This window comes from Gopherus evgoodei, chromosome 4 (genome assembly GCF_007399415.2).
Source record: "Gopherus evgoodei ecotype Sinaloan lineage chromosome 4, rGopEvg1_v1.p, whole genome shotgun sequence".
NCBI lineage: Eukaryota > Metazoa > Chordata > Testudines > Testudinidae > Gopherus > Gopherus evgoodei.
The window spans coordinates 138,748,555-138,769,694 of record NC_044325.1 but is presented as its reverse complement, the minus strand read 5'-3'; the positions used below and the strand labels follow the sequence as shown (position 1 = coordinate 138,769,694).

Below are 21,140 nucleotides of genomic sequence, written 5' to 3'. Positions count from 1 at the left end.
CTCATCTCCAGGCTGAGCTTAATACCAGCCAAACAGGACAGTATTTACCTAACACAGGCTGGGAATCTCTCCAGGATTCCCAGCAGAACCACCAGCCATTAGCTGTGTTTCCAGAAATGAGGTTACTCTGGGGCTGAGGCAATGGGGGGCAGCCAGAACACGTGTAGCAGAAGGCACCTGGCCCCCTTACAGCTTCTGCTCAGAGACTCAGCATCCTGGCAATGGCAGCAGTCACTACCAGCAGCACATCCCATTTCTCAGCACCAGGGACATGAACAACAGTCCAGGAGATGTTGAGTCACCCCCACCCTCCGAGAGGCTCAGGCTGTAGCAGCTCGTCCTTTTAGCTCTGGAGGTCCCAAGCTCAATGCTCTCTGTGTCAGCCAAAATGGCAGCCATCATACGAGTGGGGGCTCATCCAGCCAGGGAGGGGGACCTATAACACACGTTCACCAGTGATGAACCAGTCCATCCGGAGGGCATATATAGGTTGGGTAGGAGGGCTTTGCATCTGGTTTGGTCAGTGTTAGGGCATCGGGGTATATTATGGGCACTGCCAATAACTATGGGGGTGAGGACACAGCCATAAACCATCTGGGAGATCTCCCACCCATGCCCACTTTGTCTGAACACAACAGCAGCCAGATTCCCGATTTGCTGGGATGCTCAGACTGGGGAGAGGGTTGCAATACCCATCGATTGTGGGAGCAGGAATCTTCAGGTGCCAGGGAGAACCTTGCCCGGCTATCTCACTCACCCAGGCTCTGCCTCCGTCAGACTCCCTGCATCCTGGGCCAGAGTCCAATTTCAGCCAACCCAGCAGGACTCACACTGCCTGGCTTTCAACATAGCCTTATCTGACAGGGAGTAGATGGGCGGGAGGACAAGAGAGAGAGAGAGAGAGAGAGAGAATATTGGGGAAGAGAAAGTAATAAAGAGAGACACACAAGGAGAAGGAAACAGGGGAGTGAAAGAAGAGCACAATAAAGATGTCATGAAAGACAGAAGGTGCCGGGGGAAAGGAAGACAGAGCAAGAGGGAGAACCAGCAAAGGCAGTGAGTTCACTCTAGTCTGGCAGGTCTCCAGTGGGAGGGGGGGTCCCTTACCCACTGGGATCCCGAATCCAGAAGGCTCACAGGGGGAAACCATCACACCTCTCTCTGGACATGTTGCTCCCCGCACAGTGTGTTCTTATTCCTTTACCTTCCAGCAAAGCGAGGGAGATGGAGCATGAACCAAAACCACAGGCTGCCCCCTACCCCCTCCCTCTTACCTTTTCCGCCGACTGTGACGTCCCAAAAAATATGGGGATGAAGGCTAACCAGACGATGCAGGTTGTGTACATGGTGAACCCGATGGGTTTGGCTTCATTAAAGGTCTCCGGAACCCCGCGGGTCTTAATGGCGTACACAGTGCATGTCACCATGAGGAGCATGCTGTAACCGAGCAAACAGATGAGGGACAGGTCAGAAATGTCACATTTGAGGATACCCCGGGCAAAGAGGGGGTCCGTAGTCCGCTGGTCCTCATAGTCAATGATGGAATGAGAGGGATCCACGATGAACCAGATGCATACGCCCATCAGCTGCAGAGAGATGAGGCTGAAGGTGATGACCAGCTGGGAGGCGGGGCTGATGAAGCGCGGGGCACTGACCGACTTCTTGCCCTGCTCAAAGATGCGGTAGATGCGGTTGGTCTTGGTGAGCAGGGCCGCGTAGCTGATGCTCATGCCCAGTCCCAGGAAGATACGCCGCAGTGAGCAGGTGCCCATGCTGGGCTCAGCAATCATCAGGAAGGTGGTGGCATAACAGAGGAAGATGCCCGTCAGCAGCACGTAGCTGAGCTCCCGCCCCGAGGCCTTGACGATGGGCGTGTCGTTGTAGCGCACGAACGTCACCACCACAAAGAGGGTGGCGATGATGCCCATGAGGGCAATGAAGACGGGCACCACGGCCCAGGGTGAGCTCCACTCCAGCTTCACAATGGGGATGGGGACGCAGCTGGTGTGGTTCTCATCGGGGCGCTCGTTAAAGCGGCACATCTTGCAGTGGAACTCGTCCAGCTGGTACTGGTAGCCGTCGCAGCGCTCGCAGTGCCAGCAGCACGGGATGCCCTTCACCAGCTTCTTCCTCTCGCCTGGCTTACATGGCTGGCTGCAGATGGAGCTGGGGAGCTGGTGGGCCCCCCCAGGCCAATGCATGCGCTCTATCTGTGGGAAGAGAGAGGAGAGGCCTCGCTGATCAACAAGGAACTCAGTCCTTTGAGTGCACAAGGGGCTGGTAACACTGACTTGCTGTGAGCCCAGTGTGGGCAAGTGTTGGGTGAGCTTGCCTCAGTCACTGGTAGCCTAAGAGCTTGTCTACTTGGGGAATTTAAACAGAATTAAGTCAAGTTAAAAATCGAGTTAGTTCATTTTGTCATTTGTGTGCCTGCAATGCCATTGCAAACTATTTTGGCAGTCTCCCAACGGCTACCCGACACTGCTTTGTGGGCAACCTTTACTGATCTCCCCTGCTCGGGGGTCAAGTTGACCTATGCTCCCCAAAATGCATGATGGGATGATGCTACATTTTGTCCATTAGCTTCTGGATTCAAATAAACGACAACAGTTGTGATAATACCCAAGAAACCCTATAGCATGCCTCAAGCGGCCGCATGGAGCCATGCCAAGATGCTGGATCCCATCAGGAGCTGGGGAGAAGCATGATGCTAGAAGCTCTCATGCCAGCCACTGCAATAAAGACCTTTTTTGTGTACATTGCTGGGCAGATGACTGCGAGGGCTATGACCGGGATGCTGGAACAGTGCTAGATGAAGAGCAAACAGCTCAGGAGAATATATGTTAAAACAAGAGATGACAGGAAAAGGTCCGGTGGGAAACATGCAACTGGTCCATTTTTTGAGGAGCTGGGCAGGACTTTGCACAATTACGTGACCACTCAACCAAGGCAGATAGCAGAGCCTCCTGCTCACTAACACCTTCTGTCTCTTCCAAGGATAACCAGCAAGACTCATCGGAGGATGAGCTCAAAGAGGCCAATGAAGAAATCTCCCTGGAAAGCAAGATCTCTTTGAGACCAAGTACCCTGATGCCAGCCATGTAGAAGACAAGCCCCCTTTCTGCTCTGCAGCAATCAACCCCAATTCCTAGGCAGCACAGCCCAGGCCAGAACTGAGGAGGCTGATCTTATTGGAGGGAACCTCAGCATGTACATTTTAATTATTATTATTTTTTAAATAATGAAATATTTAAATGTTAATGTATTATGAGGATGCCATCCTACCATGCTAGCTTCTGTTCCAGGTGCCCCATGGTCATCACCATTGTAGGCAGGTGTGAGCGAGAAGCCTTTCTGAAGCTGAGGTCCATACCTCCCTCCATCGATCCATGCTTTCTGTTCAGGCCTCTGGCTTCCCTTTCCAAAATGGCGGCTCTTCTGGCTGGGCTATCAACCTCCATCTCATGCTAAAGCCCCAACTATTGCCTGTTCTCAGACCCACATTTTAGAGGGCACATGGCCATACCTATTTTCTTCTCCCCTTCCCTCAGTTGTCCTGCATGGCAAATGCCTGCCCTCCTCCTCACACCCTGTCTACCAGTTCAAAATGGCGGCCGGCAACATGGTGCAGCTGTGGCCTCTACCCCATCACCACCTGTGGCAGATTTGCATAATGCTTATGCCTAGGTAGGTTGTGGAATCTCCATCCCTGGAGATTTTTAAGAGCAGGTTAGACAAACTCCTGTCAGAGGTGGTCTAGATAATACTTAGTCCTGCCACGAGTGCAGGGGACTGGACTAGATGACCACTCAAGGTCCCTTCCAGTCCTATGATTCTATAATGGAAACACTCCTTTATGTGACAGGAGACTGTGGTTACAGCAAAAGAAGCTAGTGTTCTCATTTTACGTGAGATAGACAAGAGCATTGCATGCCTGTAAAGCTACAGAGAGTACAGATTGCAACTGAGGTAGAAACGCCCTGTAACGTGCATTCTTACAGTGAAACAGCTTTGCTGTGGGGATAGAAAAGCTCTTCATGGCTTTTCACAGGCTTATGTACAGAAAGACCGGGAACAGTGAATGCTTCAGGCAATCATTGCAAAAGCCGATCTATTTTCCTCTGCACTTTCACCCAGTCTGCAGGGGCAATAAAGCAAAATCTAAGGCTGGAAAAATTCTCAGATTTTGTCTAGACATTATGAGGATTGGCAGCACAGCCACTCCCCCAGGATAACTCCTGACTCCTGTCCACTCCTGCAGCAATTCCTGGGGACCATCTTGGGGAATAACTTCCCAGCATATCTCATTGGTTGGCCCTTCATCTTCTTAAATAAAGCCATTCTCTGCCTTTTAGGCCTGGTCTACACTACAAACTTAGGTCAGCAGAAGCAGCCTTAAGTTGACCAATAATGTATGCGTCTACACTACCAGCTCCCTTCCGCCAACCTAAGTCACCTGTAACATTGTCTTCTGTACTCCACATCCGCAAGAGATATGGCACTTAATTCAATTTTGATGGGTTGACAGAGAGGTAGTGTAGATGCAGCACTAGTCACCTGCCTCAGAATGTCATCCAGAGTCAGCACAGCCTAAAAGGGAGGCATCCCGCTGGCCCCCATGTTCACACCGCTAATCCCTCTGATGCCACATAAGTACCTCCAAGGCAAAACCAACCCGGGAACATAATTCCTGATCACAACCCCATTAAATCCTCCTCCTCCAGCCACCAAGATACAAAGGCAAAGCCGAACAGACAAAAATACCAATGCACACACCATTTACCATCTCCAAGGTTCTCCAAGCCTGAGAAGAATCGTAGAGAGGTAAAGCCAGAAATAGATACTCCTCCCCACCACACACAGAGTCATAGCCTCTCTAGAATACAAATAATAACCACTTGTGAGATATTTACTACTGCCACATCCCTGGCACCTGCCCTATCCAAGCCCCCAAGGACAGGGGCCATCAATGGCTGAGCATCTGGCCAATATCAGGGGAGGGGAAACTCCTGATGAAAAGTTCACGGACATCAGTGCTGAACCCCAAACTCCTGGACACAGCAGAGAGGTGATGGCAGTATCTGAGGATGGAGAGGGAAGCAGACAAGGGCATCTCCAGGGAGGTCACTGCAGTGGCTAAGGAGAGTGTGGCAGTTGCCAGGGAAAGCATTGTCATGGCCAAAGACAGTCTAGAAAGACAGAGGGAAATGGAGAGGCAACTGCTGGAAGTGGTACAAAGCTAAAATGCCCAGCTGCCGCATGGGTTACTATTTGGACAGCAGGCACTTCAGTACTTGCAAACCAGCATCCCAGCCACTTTATGCAGTCCCTGGGCAATACGAGCTTCTGGCAACAACAAAAACTCATCCCACCATGCCACCAAATCATGGTGCCAGAGAGGCCATTCCCTTCACAGACCCTAGCCCAGGGCACTAAGAACCGCGGCAACTGGGACCCCAGTTCTTCTGAACCCTTTATCGCCCCTGGTAACATCAGGCCTTGGCAGTCCACTTCAGAAGGTCCATGAACCAGAAGAGGCAGAGCGAAGGGTATACTTACCTATGGCTTTAAGCCCCCACGCCACCCCTTGCATTGTGCCCTGTTCTATGATGTTGCATGTTGCTGCTCCATTTCGCGGCTGGTTTAATGAAATGGTTCCTTGTCGCTAGAGAATAGACTGCTTTTTAATGTGTCATTTAATAATTAAAAGCCATTGTTTTATTATCATTTCAGTTCAAGGTTCATTTCTCTTTGTTACATAATAGATTGTTTAATAATAAAAACCTGGAAAACATTTTTTATAAGGTGCTGACTGTTCCTTTTCCACAGAAAGCCCTTAAGTTTGCCCTAATTCATAAGGTTTTACAACACCATGCAGGCAAAGACACAAGATACAATAGGGACTGCTACAGCGTTGCACTCCCAGGGCTCATAAACCCTGAACTCCTCAAAAAACTTCCAACTCTCCCTCCCGCCAGGTTAATAGCTGGATGTGCAGCTGCACAAATTCAGGCCTGAGACTCAGAATAGGAGCAACCTGACAACATTGCCCCGGCTGCTTGTATTTTGTATTCTACACCTACTGGCTGCTGTGGAATACAACGCATTGCTATAACCTTTGTAATGTCTGTTTTTAATGCTGCTTCCAAACTAGTCCACCAAGAGCACCATCTCCCTTTCAAACAGCCAAACGCACACTCTGCTGCCATTCTGCTGTTCCTGAGGCAGCAGTTAAATAGCTCCTTCCTTCTGTCCAAGCAGCCTGCAAATGGCTTCATTAGCTGGAGAAGCAGAGGATGAACCGGAAGAAATGTCCACACCATTAATGTCCGTCGTGTTCCTGGGGGCAACCAGCCCTTTCTTTGTTAAGATAAATTAAGCTGAGTTCCAAAGTCTCCTAGCATTGGGATCCTTTGCAGAACATCCTGCGTTTATGTCCGCAAATCTATCACCAAATCTATCACGGTGGGCAATCAGCCTGTGGAGCACCATGGAGACATACCCCGTTGTGTTTATGAATTCTGAACTCTGAGTAGAGCAAACAATAGGCAGCTGGGTCCCATCAGTTGCCCCAGTACAGTCTGGGAACCCGTGTGTGCAAAGCCATCAATAAACTCCTGACCATTACCAAGCTTCAGAACCCGGTGCTACAATCTCTCTTCCATGGCTTCACACACTTGCATGACAATCTCCCCATACCATACTGGTGCACTATGGACCGGTTGCATTTGGGGGTGGCCAGCTTCCAGATGCCAGTAGTGACCCGCTTCTCCATGGGTATGGGGCCCTGCATGTTGGTGTGCTGCTACGGCAGCTCCCGGGATTAGTTCAGCACATATCTCGAAAAAGGTTGCTTTTTCCATCCTGAAATTCTCTCGCAACTTCCTGTTAGCTCAGAACAAAGTTCCCTCACCAATCCCAAGCCCCGAAGCGTCGCTATGTGCTGTGAAGCTGCTCCAAGAATCAGTTCTGTACTATCACTTGCTTGGTGTCTTCCTCTGGTTCTTCTTTGTCACCCTGGTTCCACCATCACTGAAAACTCTCCTGCTGCTGAAGGAACTGCTACTGTGACATCAGCTGGTTGCTGGTTCAGTAGGAGAAGTCCAAAGCCAAATTTATCTGTCTTTGAATGCTGAAATACCCTGCAAGTGGCCACTGCATATTGAAGATTGCCAGCATAGTGGCGCAAAGCATTGTTGGGTCCATGCTGGCCAGCAGAGCTTTAAAAATGGCACTAGCCCCCCCACAAAGAAAGTACGGGGTGGAGACTGATGAATCATGGGAAATTTTTAAAATATGAATTCACCTGGCTGCCGCTCTGCGTCCCACTGTTCACGGCGAGAAAAATCCCAGAATGCACTGTTCAGCAGTGAAACAGAGCACCATGGGATACCACGTCCTGAGTCTGCAGCAAACCGCCGCCCCAGATACACAATGACATGCATTGATAAAGGGAACACCATCCCGCGTGTACGCTGCTACTGCAGCTTGTGTATTGCGAGTGAACTGATGTGCATCAAAAAGCTGCAGGTTAAATCCCCCAAGTAGACAAGCCCTAAGATAGATAAGACTCCAGATCCCTAGAATGACAATGCCAGTGCATTCATCTCCTAGCACACACCTATCTGCCCACCATGACAGAAAACTGGTGTGAAAGGGTGGAGCTCTGAAGTCCAAATGATCTCAGCCGTAACAGAGGGCTAATGGGCTCACATGGGCCTAACCACTGGAAAATGCAGGCGCTAGGCAGGTCAAGCATCTTCTATTCTGAGCGGGCAGCTGGAAAGGGTCAGAACCCAATACTTCCTACTCTTCACTTATAGTAAGTAGAAGGACTGACTACCTCACAGGCGTAGTTTGACTTCTGTATTTGAATGGGCAGCATCAGTCAGACCAGTGGGGCCGCGTTGGGGCGGAGGGAGGCAAATTCCATGCCTGCTGGAGGCTTGAAGTTTGACGACAATGCCCACCTGCCCCCCACCCCAAACTACACCCATGGACTATCCAGGTTACCCACCTAGCTTACACCTACACTTCAAGCTGGATGTGTGATCCCCAGCTCAAGGAGACATGCCTGCGCTAGCTCTGTTTGAGACAACATGCTAAAAATAAAGTGTAGCTGCAGCAGCACAAGCAGTAGGGGGTTCTAGCCTTCCCGTGTAAGATCCCATCTGCAACTGTAGGGATGTATTCAGTACAGCTAGCCCCTCCTGCTGTGGCTACAGTCTATTTTTAGCATGCTAGCTCAATCAGAGCTAGCGCAGGTATGTCTCCTTGAGCTGGGAATCACACCCCAATGCCCTAAGTAGGGTGACCAGATGTCCCGTTTTTAAAGGGACAGTCCTGGGTTTTGGAACTTTTTCTTATATAGGCACTTATTACCCCCCATTCTCTGTCCTGTTTTTTTCACAGTTGCTATCTGGTCACCCTAGCCCTAAGACACCACTTGGGGCATGGATAAGAACAAAGAGCCTGCAGTTCAGGAGGCAAGACTACACACAAGAGCAAAATGGCCCCTCAGCAGAGCTAGTCAGGAATTTTTTGGCAAAACATTTTTCCATCAGAAAATATTGATTCATAAAGGCTGAAACTCTTCGTGGGGAAGAGTCAGTTTCAACTAATTTCCTCTTTTGAAAAGAGCTGGGGCAAAAAGTAGATTTGAAATTGTTGAAATGTCTGTTTAAACATTCTTGAATCCCAAAAAATTTCCATTTTTCCATTTGAAATGACTTCTTTGAAATTTTAAGTTAATTTAAAGAAAAATATAAAAAGGCAAAATCAAATCAAAATGTTTCCACTGACCCAATCCAATTTTTTTTTAATTTTCAGTTCATGAACATTTTCAAGATTTTGATTTTTTTGTCCAAATGTGCAAATGAGAAATTGTTTTTGGAATTCCAAAAACATTCTCATGGGACAGGAAAACATTCTCCTGTCCAGATCTACCCATATGTTGCTGGAGCAACTAGTGTTTGAAATACAGGCGGAAGGATTAAATTGTTGCCTGAAAACCTATTCTTGGCTGCGATGATACGATAATGGCATCTGTGAATATACCACCACCCACTCCATGATGCTAAAGTACACAAATAACTTCACCGACCATACAGGACGATTTCAACAGGCACTGAACTGCAGCCACCTCTGGGGTGAAAGGAGGCAAAGGCTATAGGCAGAGAATCATTGGTTTCATTAGTCCCCATTCAAAGACCCAACACAGACCAAGCTGTGAGCCACAGGGAGAGAATAACGAGCCCCAAGGCCCAGAACAAGACTAGGGGAAAAAATAAATTGTTTGGTCCAAACATTACAAAATTATGGCAACTTTTTCTTTGAAAAGCTCTAGCGCCCCCATGCTGTTAAAGAGGGATCTGCAATTAGACGGGGGCATGGTCCATGTGTCAGCGATGTGCCTTTTGCCACCCAGGGTGAAAATCAGCCTGATTTGGGCCAAATTATAAAACCTTGGGGGAAAAAAATAAGAGTGGAAAAAGTAGCATGGGGCCATGTAATTAAACACAATATCACGATGCAGACATGTAAGGAGGGTTGAATTCATGTAATACAAGCAACTTAAACACTGGTGTTTCCTAACTTTTGACTGCTTGACTTTGCCAACTTAATAACGTTCTTTTTATGGCAGGTTGGTTTGTTTGTTGTGGGGTATGATATATCTTAACGGTGTATCAAGCACAGGCTGGGAATGGTTCAGCACAATTAGTGGAATTGGTTGGTTTGTCTAGTTTCGGAATTCCCAATGCCTTTAAGCCAGCTGCCACGTCACCTCTCTTCGACGAGTGCAAAGCAACGCTCCCTAATGGAAGCTCTAGGGACCCAGGGATAAAGCTGTTGGCCCTGTCTCTTTGCTGCGACCATCTTCACTGACTCCACAGCCAAATGCAAAACCAGTCCAAGGTCTTACTTTTAAGTGCAGGTGATCGGTCCATTGCCCAATGACTTTGTACTCAGCGGTGGAGTTTTTGATCTGGTATTGGTAGATGTCATAACGGCCAGGTGCATCTCCATTCTCGTTAAACGTCACTGGAGTCCCAGCAATGCCTGCAAGACAGAAAAGTTTTAACATCAGAAAACAAAGCAACATCTGCTCCAGTGATGTGCAGTGTGTTTGATCCATCTAGCACAGTATTCAATTCAACTCCTGCTAAAATCAATGGGATCTTTGCTATTAACTCAGTGGAGTCCTTAGATCAGAGGTTCTCAAAAACTGTGGTCTGCGGACCATTAGTGGTCCACAAGCTGCATTCAGGTGGTCTGCGGATAGTGCCCTCTAAGGGGCACACCTGCGTGGTTGAGGGAATGAAGGGCCACCCTCTTAATTAGTGGAGCATAGCAGGCGTGGATCCACTAATTACGTGCCTGGACCCTGGGGAAGATGCACATGTAAGGTGAGGTGGTGGACTTGAGGGAAATAGAGGGTAGCTGGGAAGGGGCAGTGAGGTTGGAAGAGGAGGTGGGGGGAATGTGGGACATGCAGGGCTACGGTGGCCAGAGAAAGAGGCGACTGTCCCCAGCTCCAAGGCTGCCAGGGAGAGACAGCCCTCCTTCACAGCTTCAGCTCAATGGCTGCCATGGCAGGGGAGAGACCCCTCTCCTTCCCGGCCTCAGCTCAATGGCTGCTGCGGCAGGGGACAGACTCCTCTCCTTCCCAGACTCAGTTCGGGGGCTGCTGCAGCGGAGGAGAGAGGGCACATCCATCGCATTAGAAAGGTAAGACTACTGATATTAAAATATGAATTGTGTACTTTTATTTGTAGAACAAAAACTTTTAATTATTCTTAAGGGTTTTTTTATATAGTGCTTTTATCCAAAGCACTTTGCATTAGTTAGCTAACGGTACACACAACATTTGGAAAGATCATTAAGTGGTTCGCCGACACCCTCAGCAATTTTCAAGGAGTCAGTGAAAAAAAAAGTTTGAGAACCACTGCCTTAGATTATTCTCTTTTTCCATGGTCTCTTCCCAGCGTCACGCATTCTGGTGACATTTGATAAATACTATTAAAAAAAATAAACCAGCCTTGCAAACCTGCCAGAACAATTTACCAGTCTGTAGAGACAGAGGACAAATGGATACTTAGCTATATGGTTACTGTTAATTCAATAGTCAGACAAAACTACATTTGCCTTCTAAACAAAGAGCACATCTGTCCCAATTTTTATTAACAACATTTGGCTAGAAATGCCTGGTTTGATAAATATGCATGAACAGAAGTTTCACTCCATTTAATAAAATCACAGAAACAACACATCCTGGGGGGTATAAAGGGGCTCCCTCTGCAATATGCCAACATCCTTTACTGCATAAGGTTTCTCTAAACAAAAGCTCACTGTTGTACTGACGATTGTAGAGACACTGGGCTGGAAGGGACCTCGAGAAGTCATCGAGCCCAGCCCCCTGCACCGTGGCTGGACCAAGTAAACTTCAAGCCTCCCTTACAGGAGTTTATCCAACCTGTTTTTAAAAACTGCCAATGATGGGGGTTCCACCACCTCCCTTGGAAGCCTGTTCCAGAGCTTAACTACCCTGATAGTAAGTTTTTCCTAATATCTAACCTAAGTCTCCATTGCTGCAGATTAAGCCCATTACTTCTTGTCCTACATTCAGTGACCGTGAAAAAGAATTGATCACCATCCTCTTTTTAACAGTCATTAGCATATCTGAAGACTCTTGTCAGGTCCAGTCCCCCTCCGTCTTCTTTTTCAAGACTAACCATGCCCCGTTTTTTTTTTTCCATTTAACCTTTCCTCACAGGTCAGGTTTTCTAAACCTTGTAGCATTTTTGTTGTTCTCCTCTGGCCTCTCTCCCATTTCTCCACATCTCTCCTAAAGTGCAGCGCCTGGATCTGGACACAGCACTCCAGCGGTGGCCTCATCTGTGCCGAGTAGACAGGAACAATGATCCCCTCATGTCTTACTTCTGACACTGATCGTTTCGTCTCTGATATTTACCCGCAAGGATTTGTCAATTTGTTAAAACATCCAAAATAAACAAACAGATAAAAAAACCAAATCCGCTTGCCCATGCAGATGAAGATAATGAAAAAACAAAAACGCACGGAATCAGATACTCAGCTGGTGTATGTCAGTGCAGCTCTCTTCAGCACCTGGCCTCCTCACCTGGCAACAACTACTTAATTGCCTTTGGCCACGGGTGATTAGAATTTAGCAAGGTTGAAATTAATTAATAAATATCACCTCATCAGTGCCTAGATGCTGCAGGGAGGGGATCCTTAGAAATTCCTTGGGCCTGATATGGAAGGCTGTTGGCCTGGCAATGGCAGAACCGTTTGGAGAGACTCTGGGGCTAGTATTCCCCAGTCTCGCACTTGTGCGATCACTCTTAGACCGTAACTCAGCAAAGCATTTAAACCACATGCGTAATTCCATCCCTCTTCAGCCAAGCATGGCGCTTCACTATTAGGAAGGGCCGAAGTCTCATGGCCAGTGGGACAGATGCATGAGCGTAGGTGCTTTGCCCAGTCAGGCCGGCCTGTTGAATTGCAGCCTTAGGCCAGCGCAGAAAACCTCCAGAACAGAGTTCTCCACTCACGTCGGTGGTAGCAGTTCACACCCCCTTTGCACAAGTGCAAATGGTTCTAAAAGGTGCCAAGTGGGGAGGCGAGCTGAGATGTTATGACAGAGAGGGGGGAGGGGAAGACGGGGGGCACATTATTTAGAAAGAAAAGAGAGAAATGACACTACAAAGTTATGTTGGCTTAACTACATCACTCAGGGCTGTGCGAAATGTCATGCCCTGTGCAAACTAACTAAGCCAACCTAAGGTCCAGCGTAGACACCACTAGGTCAACAGAAGAATTCTTCTCTACACCTATCTACTGCCTCTTGGAGAGGTGGATTTACTACAACGATGGAAAAACCACTTCTGTCGCTGCAGCACGTGTCTATATGCCAGTGCTGCAGCTGTCCTGCTGTAGCATTTCAGTGTAGACAAAGCCTGAGAGAGAAGGACTAGAGTAGATGCCAGAAGAACTAATTCACTCCCATGTGGAAATCAGCCTGCTTTTCCTCACCCGTGTCATTTATCCCATCAATCACATTACCTGTGTAAAGCAGATTGCAAAGGGCACTCTGCAGGGCTCCCTCCCCACCCGCTAGCAGCCTGCACGGTCTCACACTATCTTCGGATGTCTGGGAGTCTCATTCCTAAATCACTGAATAATAAATCCATATACAGTGTCAGGGCATCGTGACGCTACATCATTCATTCAGCAGGAGTGGTGATCTCCTCTCAGCAGTCAGCTATGGAGCTTGCTGAGGAAAACAACCACACAGCATCTCTCACATTTATATACAGGCTGGGCGAACGGGGACTTCGTGAAATGGAGGGGCTGGAAGCAGTGGCTACAAGCAGGCTTAGCCCAGACAGATGCTGTGCATAATTTCTCTGCACAGTTCTGCTGGTAGACCCTCAGTCTTGACCATAACCTCCCTCGTTATTCCAGCCATAGGCTTCCCCCTGAAAGCACTTCATCCTGACCTGCCACTCTCCTGCTACTCCAGTCCTGGACCTCACACAGTTCTGCCAACTATATTTGCAAGAGACACAGACAGTGCAGAGAAATAACCAACACATCCTACCCCTGCTCCCTGAACACCCCATGCTATCTGATCCCTCAGGCTGGGGCTCTGCTCAACACAGGCTGCCAGGCAGGCACTGAGCTTTGTGATGCAGGCCGACAAGGAGCAGAGATTATTCATTAGGCGTGTTTAACTCGAGGCAGCCTTTGAATCCAGGCCCCTGGGGCTGCACTAACCCATTCCACTACCAAGCCTGTCAGATGAAGAAGCAGGGTTTGCTTCAGACTTGGACTGAGCAAGGGGATCTCCATTGGTGTCAGTGGCCCACAGAGCGAGGCAGAGAAAGGGGGAAGGAACAGGATGGCTTGCTTTTACTGGCTGTCATGGTGCCAGCCCGCTTCTCACTGGACATACCGGTCAGGGTGGACACCCTCCATTTGCAAATGGCAGCTCCGCCGCCGGTCCTTCCCCTCCCCACAGCTCATGACGTTTGACGTACAGAGTGATTGGCTTTGACATCTCCTGCCACTAATGTGCAGCAGGAATTGCCCTAGCTTGGCACTCGGGGATGTAGCCCGAGGAGGGAGAGTGGGTGGGAGCCGGGACGCAATACAAACACTTCAAAACAGTGGCAGCCAATGCTCAACCTCGCCTCCACACCAGCTGTTTGCTGCACAGAAACATTTCCCGCAGCGCACAAGAGATGGCAGCTGGAAGGGGCAGTTTCGCCGCCTGCGGCTTTGCCACATTATAAAAAAAATGTTACTTTAAAGTAAAATCAAATGAACTGTGCAAATAAATACGAACACAAGAAGAGAACAGAAAATCGAGCAAGAGAGGAAGAAGGAAAAATAAATAAGGAAGACAGATTGCAGAGGAGATTGCAGGGGAGAGATAAATAGAAGTAATAAGAAGGAAGGGACAGAAAATGTTTATTGAAGAGATATAGTACAGGGAAGAGATGAGTTTCCAGAGGAGATCTGAAGGAAGACAAAGCTGTAACAGAATGAATCAGACGAGGATCTTATTTCAACAAAGGAGGAGAGGAAAGAGAAAAGGAATGGAAGTAGAACAAGAAATGGAAGCTGAAAAAGGAATGGGAGTGCTGTGTTAAGGCTTGAGGCTAGCACTGTAAAGGATCTAGGTTTGATTCCCGCTGCTGACTCCCTGTGTGACCTTGGAAAAAAAATCACCAGAGTTTTCAGGAGGGTTCAGCTCCTTAGATAAGTGGTCAGTGTTGGGATTTCTGAAAGCTCCTATGTGACTTAGGAGCACAAGTCGCATTGACTTCCAGCATCCTCCTACGTCACTCTGGCGTTCTTTAAAATTCCTAGCCTTAATTTTCAGAAGCGCACAGCAGCTTGGGTGCTGAGCTCTTTTGAAAATCTGCTTCTTAATCACTCTGTGCCTCAGCTCCTTCTCGATAACGTAGGGACGATAATAAAACCACACCGCCTATTTAGATTGTAGGCTCTCTAGGGCAGGTACTGTCTCTTACTGTGTATGTGTATCTCAGCTAGGGCTTCTAGTTGCTACCATAATACACATAATAAATAGAAAGTCCAGGCCGGGAGCAGAAGAGACCTGGTTCCACTTTCATTCACAGCCCTGTAGATCTGGAGTAACTCCAGTGACTTTACCAGACATTCTACAGTTACTCAGAACATAATTGGCCCCTGTTCCTCTCTTACTGCACCCCCCACCCCCACCCCTCCGCCATGTTGAAGGCCAGACAGCGTGACCCCCCCTGCAGACAGACAGACCTGAGAAGTTGACGTTACGGATGTACTTGAGCAGCTCCACGCCATCCACCGGGTCCATCCTGGGGCAAAGGCCGACCTTGCCAGGACACAGGCTCTTGTGCATGTTGTGCAGGGCATGGCCCATGGCATACACAGCATCAATGACGAACTGCACCTTCCCCTCCTGCTCGTACGAGGAGTCCTGTCCGATCCGCTCACGGTCTGCAAACACACAACACGGGGCCATGGCAGCACCAGCTCTCTGATCGCTCCTTTCAGCCAATCCCACCACAGCCACCACACTTCCCACAGTTCCTCTCGCTGGGATTGGCAGAGCTGGGAGTTGCCGATGGCCTCCCACATTTCCTAGAGTGATTACTGCAAGGAAAGACTGAACTCAAGTCTGAGAGAGTTTTCCCAGAGCCAGCATATGTTCTCTTGTCCCTATGGTACCAAGTATCTGGGATGGGGATGGTACTAGTGTATCTGGGAGCTCACAACAGCTATTTATTGCTGCTAGAAAAGCTGGCACTTCTGCCTTACACCATTCCCGATACAGCCAGGCTTGCGGGACCTAGTAATGCGGAAAGGCTCTGATTTGAAAAGTGGCTCCCATTAAGTTCAGTCAGAGGCGCAGGTGCCCAGCTGTTCTGAAAACCAGGTCGAATAACAAACGGGCAGGAAGGACAGCCTTGCGGTTTAAAGCTGAGGATTCATGCAATCTACTCCCAGCTCTGCCTCTCACCTGTTCTCACCTTAGACCAGTCACCAGAGGCCTGCTTTTTTCAGACAGATGATGGCTTGCAAATCCCGTGACGGTGACTGCGGTTGGAGCTGTGGGTTCCCCACATCCCTGAGAATCTGCCCCTTTAATGTTTCTCTGCACCCCAATTCGGCCACTGCAAAACAGTCATTTCTTTGTCTGCCTTGTTTATTTGAAAGGAGCCTCTTCATACCAGGCAGATATGTTACATATAATAATAGATACATCCTATCTAAATTCATAGATAGAACCATTACTCTGATTCAAATACTCCCAAATACTGAGATATATGTAATCCTGATCTGAATTTTATACTCTGAGCACATCTCTAACACGTATATTTCTCTGGGCGTAGCTGTGAGCTGCTAGACATTATTGCGCAGAAATTCCCCTGAGATGCATAGAAGCATCATTCATTCACTTATAGTTGTTTTGCACTTCCATCTTAACACTCATCTCTACTCCAAACCCCATAAAATTCTTCAGCTAGTTAGAACTTATCTTTCCCAGCCAGGAAGTTTATGGTTCATAAATTTAACACAGTAAACAGCATCAAGGTGAAAATATATTCCAAGCAAGCCCCAAACTCTTCACGGAACTTGAATGAGGCTGCAGTGAACAGTTCTGAAGCTATGGCAAACTATAGCCAATATCCAAAGTCCGGCACTCATGGCTGGAGTGGAAAGATGTCATCCCACTGCACTGCAAGCCCTGCCTCAGGGAGATACCTCCTCCAGCTCTGCCAAACTTCCCAGGACTGAGATAAACATTTCCAGGAAGCCCCACTTTCCGGAGGCAGGGCATCCAGGAGCATTAGAATAACCTGGCACATCCTCTGCAAGCCATTAAAAGTGCAGAGCTTGTCACACTTCCTTCCTGGTCAGTATGATCACCATTACACAGGACCTCTGAAATACTTAACAGGGAGGCAGGCAATGTGTTACCCAGAGCTTATTTGGTATAACTAGACACGGTTGGAAAATTTCAAGTTTTCAATGAAAAATCAAAAACTGAAATACTTCAGTTCAAAATCAAAATATTTCAATTCTGAAATGCCACCATGGTGCCTAATGGGGGTTGTAGGTTAGGTACCTCATATGCCTCTATAGGCTGGGTTCCCTGGTTGGACTACATGTCCCATGATTCATAATGACACTACCACCACCACCCCCAAGAACGGAGGTGATGCATCACGGCAGTCGCATGCCACAGTGCATCCTGGGAGATGAAGTCCAACTGGAGAACCTGGCATATTATGCAACTGGACTACAACTTCCAGGAGGCACAGTGGTGGTATTTCAAAATCAGATTATTTTCATTTTCAGCCAAAAACACTTCCATTTCAGTTGTTCTGTTTTTAGACAAAAAATTGAACTATCCCACAGAAGGCAGATGCTGTTCATGTAAAATTCCATTTTGTCACAATCCCAATTTTCTGTCAAAAAACAGTTTTGATAGAATATTTTTGGCCAGTCCTGAGCAGAATAATTCCTGATTGCCCATAGCGAGTCACAACACTCTCACTTCACGACTGGAAGATGCTCCCTGTACACCTCTCCCTGGGGAGCTCAGGACTGTGGCTAGCCCCTAAATTCAGACCCTGTCCTGAGCTTCTCCTCCACTTCACCCCTGAGCCTGGCCTGTAGATTGTTTTATTTACATCACACTAGAGCTGTCTGCAGTTGGCATTGGGCCACACAGCACATATTCTCTGGCATCCCCAAGTTCATATACTCCAGTCACAGCCTGAGCTACAGCTTATGCAAATATTATTCAGCCTCCAGCATGCTGGGTTCATCAATCTCACCATCAGCTGTGACAGTATCAGTCTCTCGGGAGCTATCCGCAGTGTCAAGAGACCGTCTGTGCAACATCCGTCACTAGCCACGCATCCTCTACCATGCTTTCTCCACTCCCTTTGAACTCTCCTCCCATCTTACTGCCCCACCCACCTCTCCACTCCCCCAGGCGCTGACCCATAGATTCATTCCCCACCTCGCCCGCCAGCCCTAGATGGTGGACTCATTCAAGTGTGCTGTAATTACCAGCGACAGCTGCCTGCCTTTCCCTGTCATAACCGCTCCTACTGGGACTTGAAACATGTTAATCATTTAGCGAAAGACACCGATTAACGTAACATGCTGTTAATTAGAGCTAAGAAAGAGTCCCCCGTGGTGTGGCGCTGCAGTAGTGAGTGGCCGATAGGGGCTTTCCCGCTACTCCAGCATCACATTCAGTAACAGAACCCTTCAGATGCCCAGCTGAGTGACACCAAACACAGGTGGCTGAAGTCATGGGAGCTCAGCAAAGCAGATGGGGGCTTTAGCCCAGGGCAAGGAGTGGGCTTTGTGAAGTGAGGGCCTGCGAGGAACCATCCGAGGAGTGGTAGGAACGGCACTAGGGAGACAGCATGGGGGGGGTCAATTTTGGGGGTGTTGTGCACTGGATTGTACAGGACAGAAGTTCCTTCCAGGGCTTCTGATTCCAGGCTGGGCCTTAGGGAGACCCTGTGTGATAACTCCAGGCAGCACAGGCTGGGACTTAGAGAGCCAGAGAGAACCACAGGGTCTGTCCGATTCCAGCCACCTGAGTCAAGAATCCCCTATATATTCACTACGTCTCTCCTCTACCACTGGGGGGCTCTAGGAATCAGGCTACATGTGGCAGTCCCTGCACAAGGGTAAAATGTCCCCAGGCCACTCAGTACCCAACCCAGTGAGGTGCATGCCTCAGGAGATTGCAACTGAAGATTAGAATTTGCAGCCAAAGGTTCAGAAGCCTCCAGTGCCTTGAGATGGGCTTCCGTCATCCCCCATGCCATGGTGTAGCCATGGGCGATGAAGGGTCTCTGCTCCTCCCCATTTCCGAGGAGCCCTGGCAGCAAGTTCCCAGCTCCCCACAGCACCAGGCAAAAGGGGCGAGGGAGAAGCTGCACCATGAGGAATCCCTCCTGCACTACCTACTGGATTTCCCACGCTACTCTGTCTTCCCTACCCCACCCAGTTGTGCTAGGAACCTGCCAAAAGACCCCAAGACGTGCCAGGCAGGAGCCCCAGTGACTCTAGCCAAAGCTAAGCAATGGGGCAATGCCAGGTTTGATCTCCCCAGAGGCTAGCCTGGAAGGGAGTCCCCTAGAGAGGCAATGGTTAAAAGCCTAGAGACACAACTCTAAGCCTAGAGACGCTTCATGGGAAGTCATGACCTTTCTGGTTAGGAGTGGGCTAGAGCAGCCAAGCGAAGCTCCTGATCTGATCAGATGGGGGAAATCTGTGGTTACAGGTCAGGCCTCTCTCTCTTTTCTAGCAGGGTTTGGAATCAAGATTCCGCTGCATTCACATGGCTCATACGGAGCCCCTGAGGGAAAAACGCACGTAAAATTGGAAGTTATCAGCTCTTCTGAACCATGAATGCAAAGAAAATTCAGGGCAGGCCCCGGGGGACGGGAACTGAAGTGAAACGTCCCCTCTGCCCCCGCAAAGCGACACCAACAAGGAACTGGGTTCAAAGCCAGTCCATCCAGCTGGTTCTGGCAGCCGCCACCTCTCCACCAGGCTTCGCGCATATCAAAGCCCTGGGGGGATGGGAACACGAAGAGCAGTGCGTAAGCAGCACAAAAGCTTCTCTGGGTGGGTTTGAAGCAGTCCCCCTAGGCATCAAGCCCTGGATGGGCTGGAGAGAAAAGGATCACTGAGAAAGGAACACTGCTTGTTTAGTCTGCAGAAGAGAAGAGAGGGGGGATTTGATAGCAGCCTTCAACTACCTGAAGGGTGGACTGATGTAGGACTGATGTAGGCTGTTCTCAGTGGTAGCAGATGACAGAACAAGGAAAATGGTCTCAAGTTGCAGTGAGAGAGGTCTAGGTTGGATATTAGGAAACACTATTTCACTAGGAGGGTGGTGAAGCACTGAAATGGGTTACCTAGGGAAGTGGTGGAATCTCCTTCCTTAGAGGTTTTTAAGGTCAGGCTTGACAAAGCCCTGGCTGGGATGATTTAGTTGGGGAATGGCTCTGCTTCAAGCAGGGGGTTGGACTAGATGACCTCCTGAGGTCTCTTCCAATCCTAATCTTCTATGATTCTATGAAATGTGAGCCTAAGAGCCCAGAACGCGATGCATCCCTCTGCAGAGCTGGAAGCCAGCACAGCATGTGATTAAAAGGCACCTGTCCCATGCCGAGACTGGCTGGCTCTGGTCTTTGCCATGCTTCAGGCCATGATGCTCTCGCCTCCCGTCTGTTCTCCCTGCCTCTTGGCATGTCTGAGAAGAGTGGAGACAGCACAGCATGTCTGATGGCCGAGCCACACCTGAGCCACAGCTAAGGACATAAGGAGATGGCTGGGTTTGGTCATCTGAGGAGGTGAGACAAAGGTAGCACAGAGAGAGATAAGGGAGTGCTGCAGTGAAATTCTGTCTTACACCTGGGAGTGGTGCTGACATGCGTACCCTGCAAGTGCTCTCCCAGCCCCTTCCAGCAGGGGCGCCATGTACACTTCCCAAGCAGAGTGTTTGTGCTGGGCATCCCACATGCCCAGGCTGGGTGGGGACTTGGGCTGGAGGAACAGGAGAGAGCAGAGAGAGCAATAAGAAGGAGATGGATGGGGAAGAGAGGAGGAGATGGAGACTCAATCTCAGGCTTGCACAATAGCCCAGAGGCCAGTTCATCAACTGGATTTGAACCTGGTACATTCATCACCAAAGGAGAAGGCCTGGGTCACCTGAGCTAGAGGAGTAGCTTTGTTAGCTGGTAACAGTAGTAGGCTGTTGTCCTCTGTGTGACCAGCCAGCAGAGGGAAAGAGACAGTGTGCAAGCGTGCTCCTCTTGCTTGGAACCAGAATCGCCTCTGTGCAGCTGAGCCAATGCCACCTTTGCAACAAAGTCCAAATCAGCTGGGCTTTAATCATTCAGCTACCAAAGTTCTGATCACAAATGGAACAAAGGGGCCAGTGCTCAATCACCTTCCCAACAAGCCTGAACCCAGAACCTCCTGTCGCTCTGCCCTAGCCCCTTCCCCAAAAGGGCATCTCTTTCTAGGACATCATGCACGGCACTGGATGCCACCTGCCCCACTGCCCG

General features: G+C 49.0%; 1 protein-coding gene across 3 annotated transcripts in view; it reads right to left on the bottom strand.

The window, feature by feature from the left end:
• The window catches only part of GRM4 (glutamate metabotropic receptor 4), a 230,754-nt gene that overhangs the window by 34,139 nt on the left and 175,475 nt on the right, over window positions 1-21,140 (bottom strand). For all 3 annotated transcript variants that reach the window (XM_030561356.1, XM_030561358.1, XM_030561357.1), the window contains exons 7-9: window positions 15,325-15,525; window positions 9,923-10,059; window positions 1,275-2,210 (exon numbers count right to left, since the gene is read on the bottom strand). In XM_030561356.1, the coding sequence (XP_030417216.1) occupies window positions 1,275-2,210; window positions 9,923-10,059; window positions 15,325-15,525 (1,274 nt within the window). The remainder of the gene's footprint in view (window positions 1-1,274; window positions 2,211-9,922; window positions 10,060-15,324; window positions 15,526-21,140) is intronic.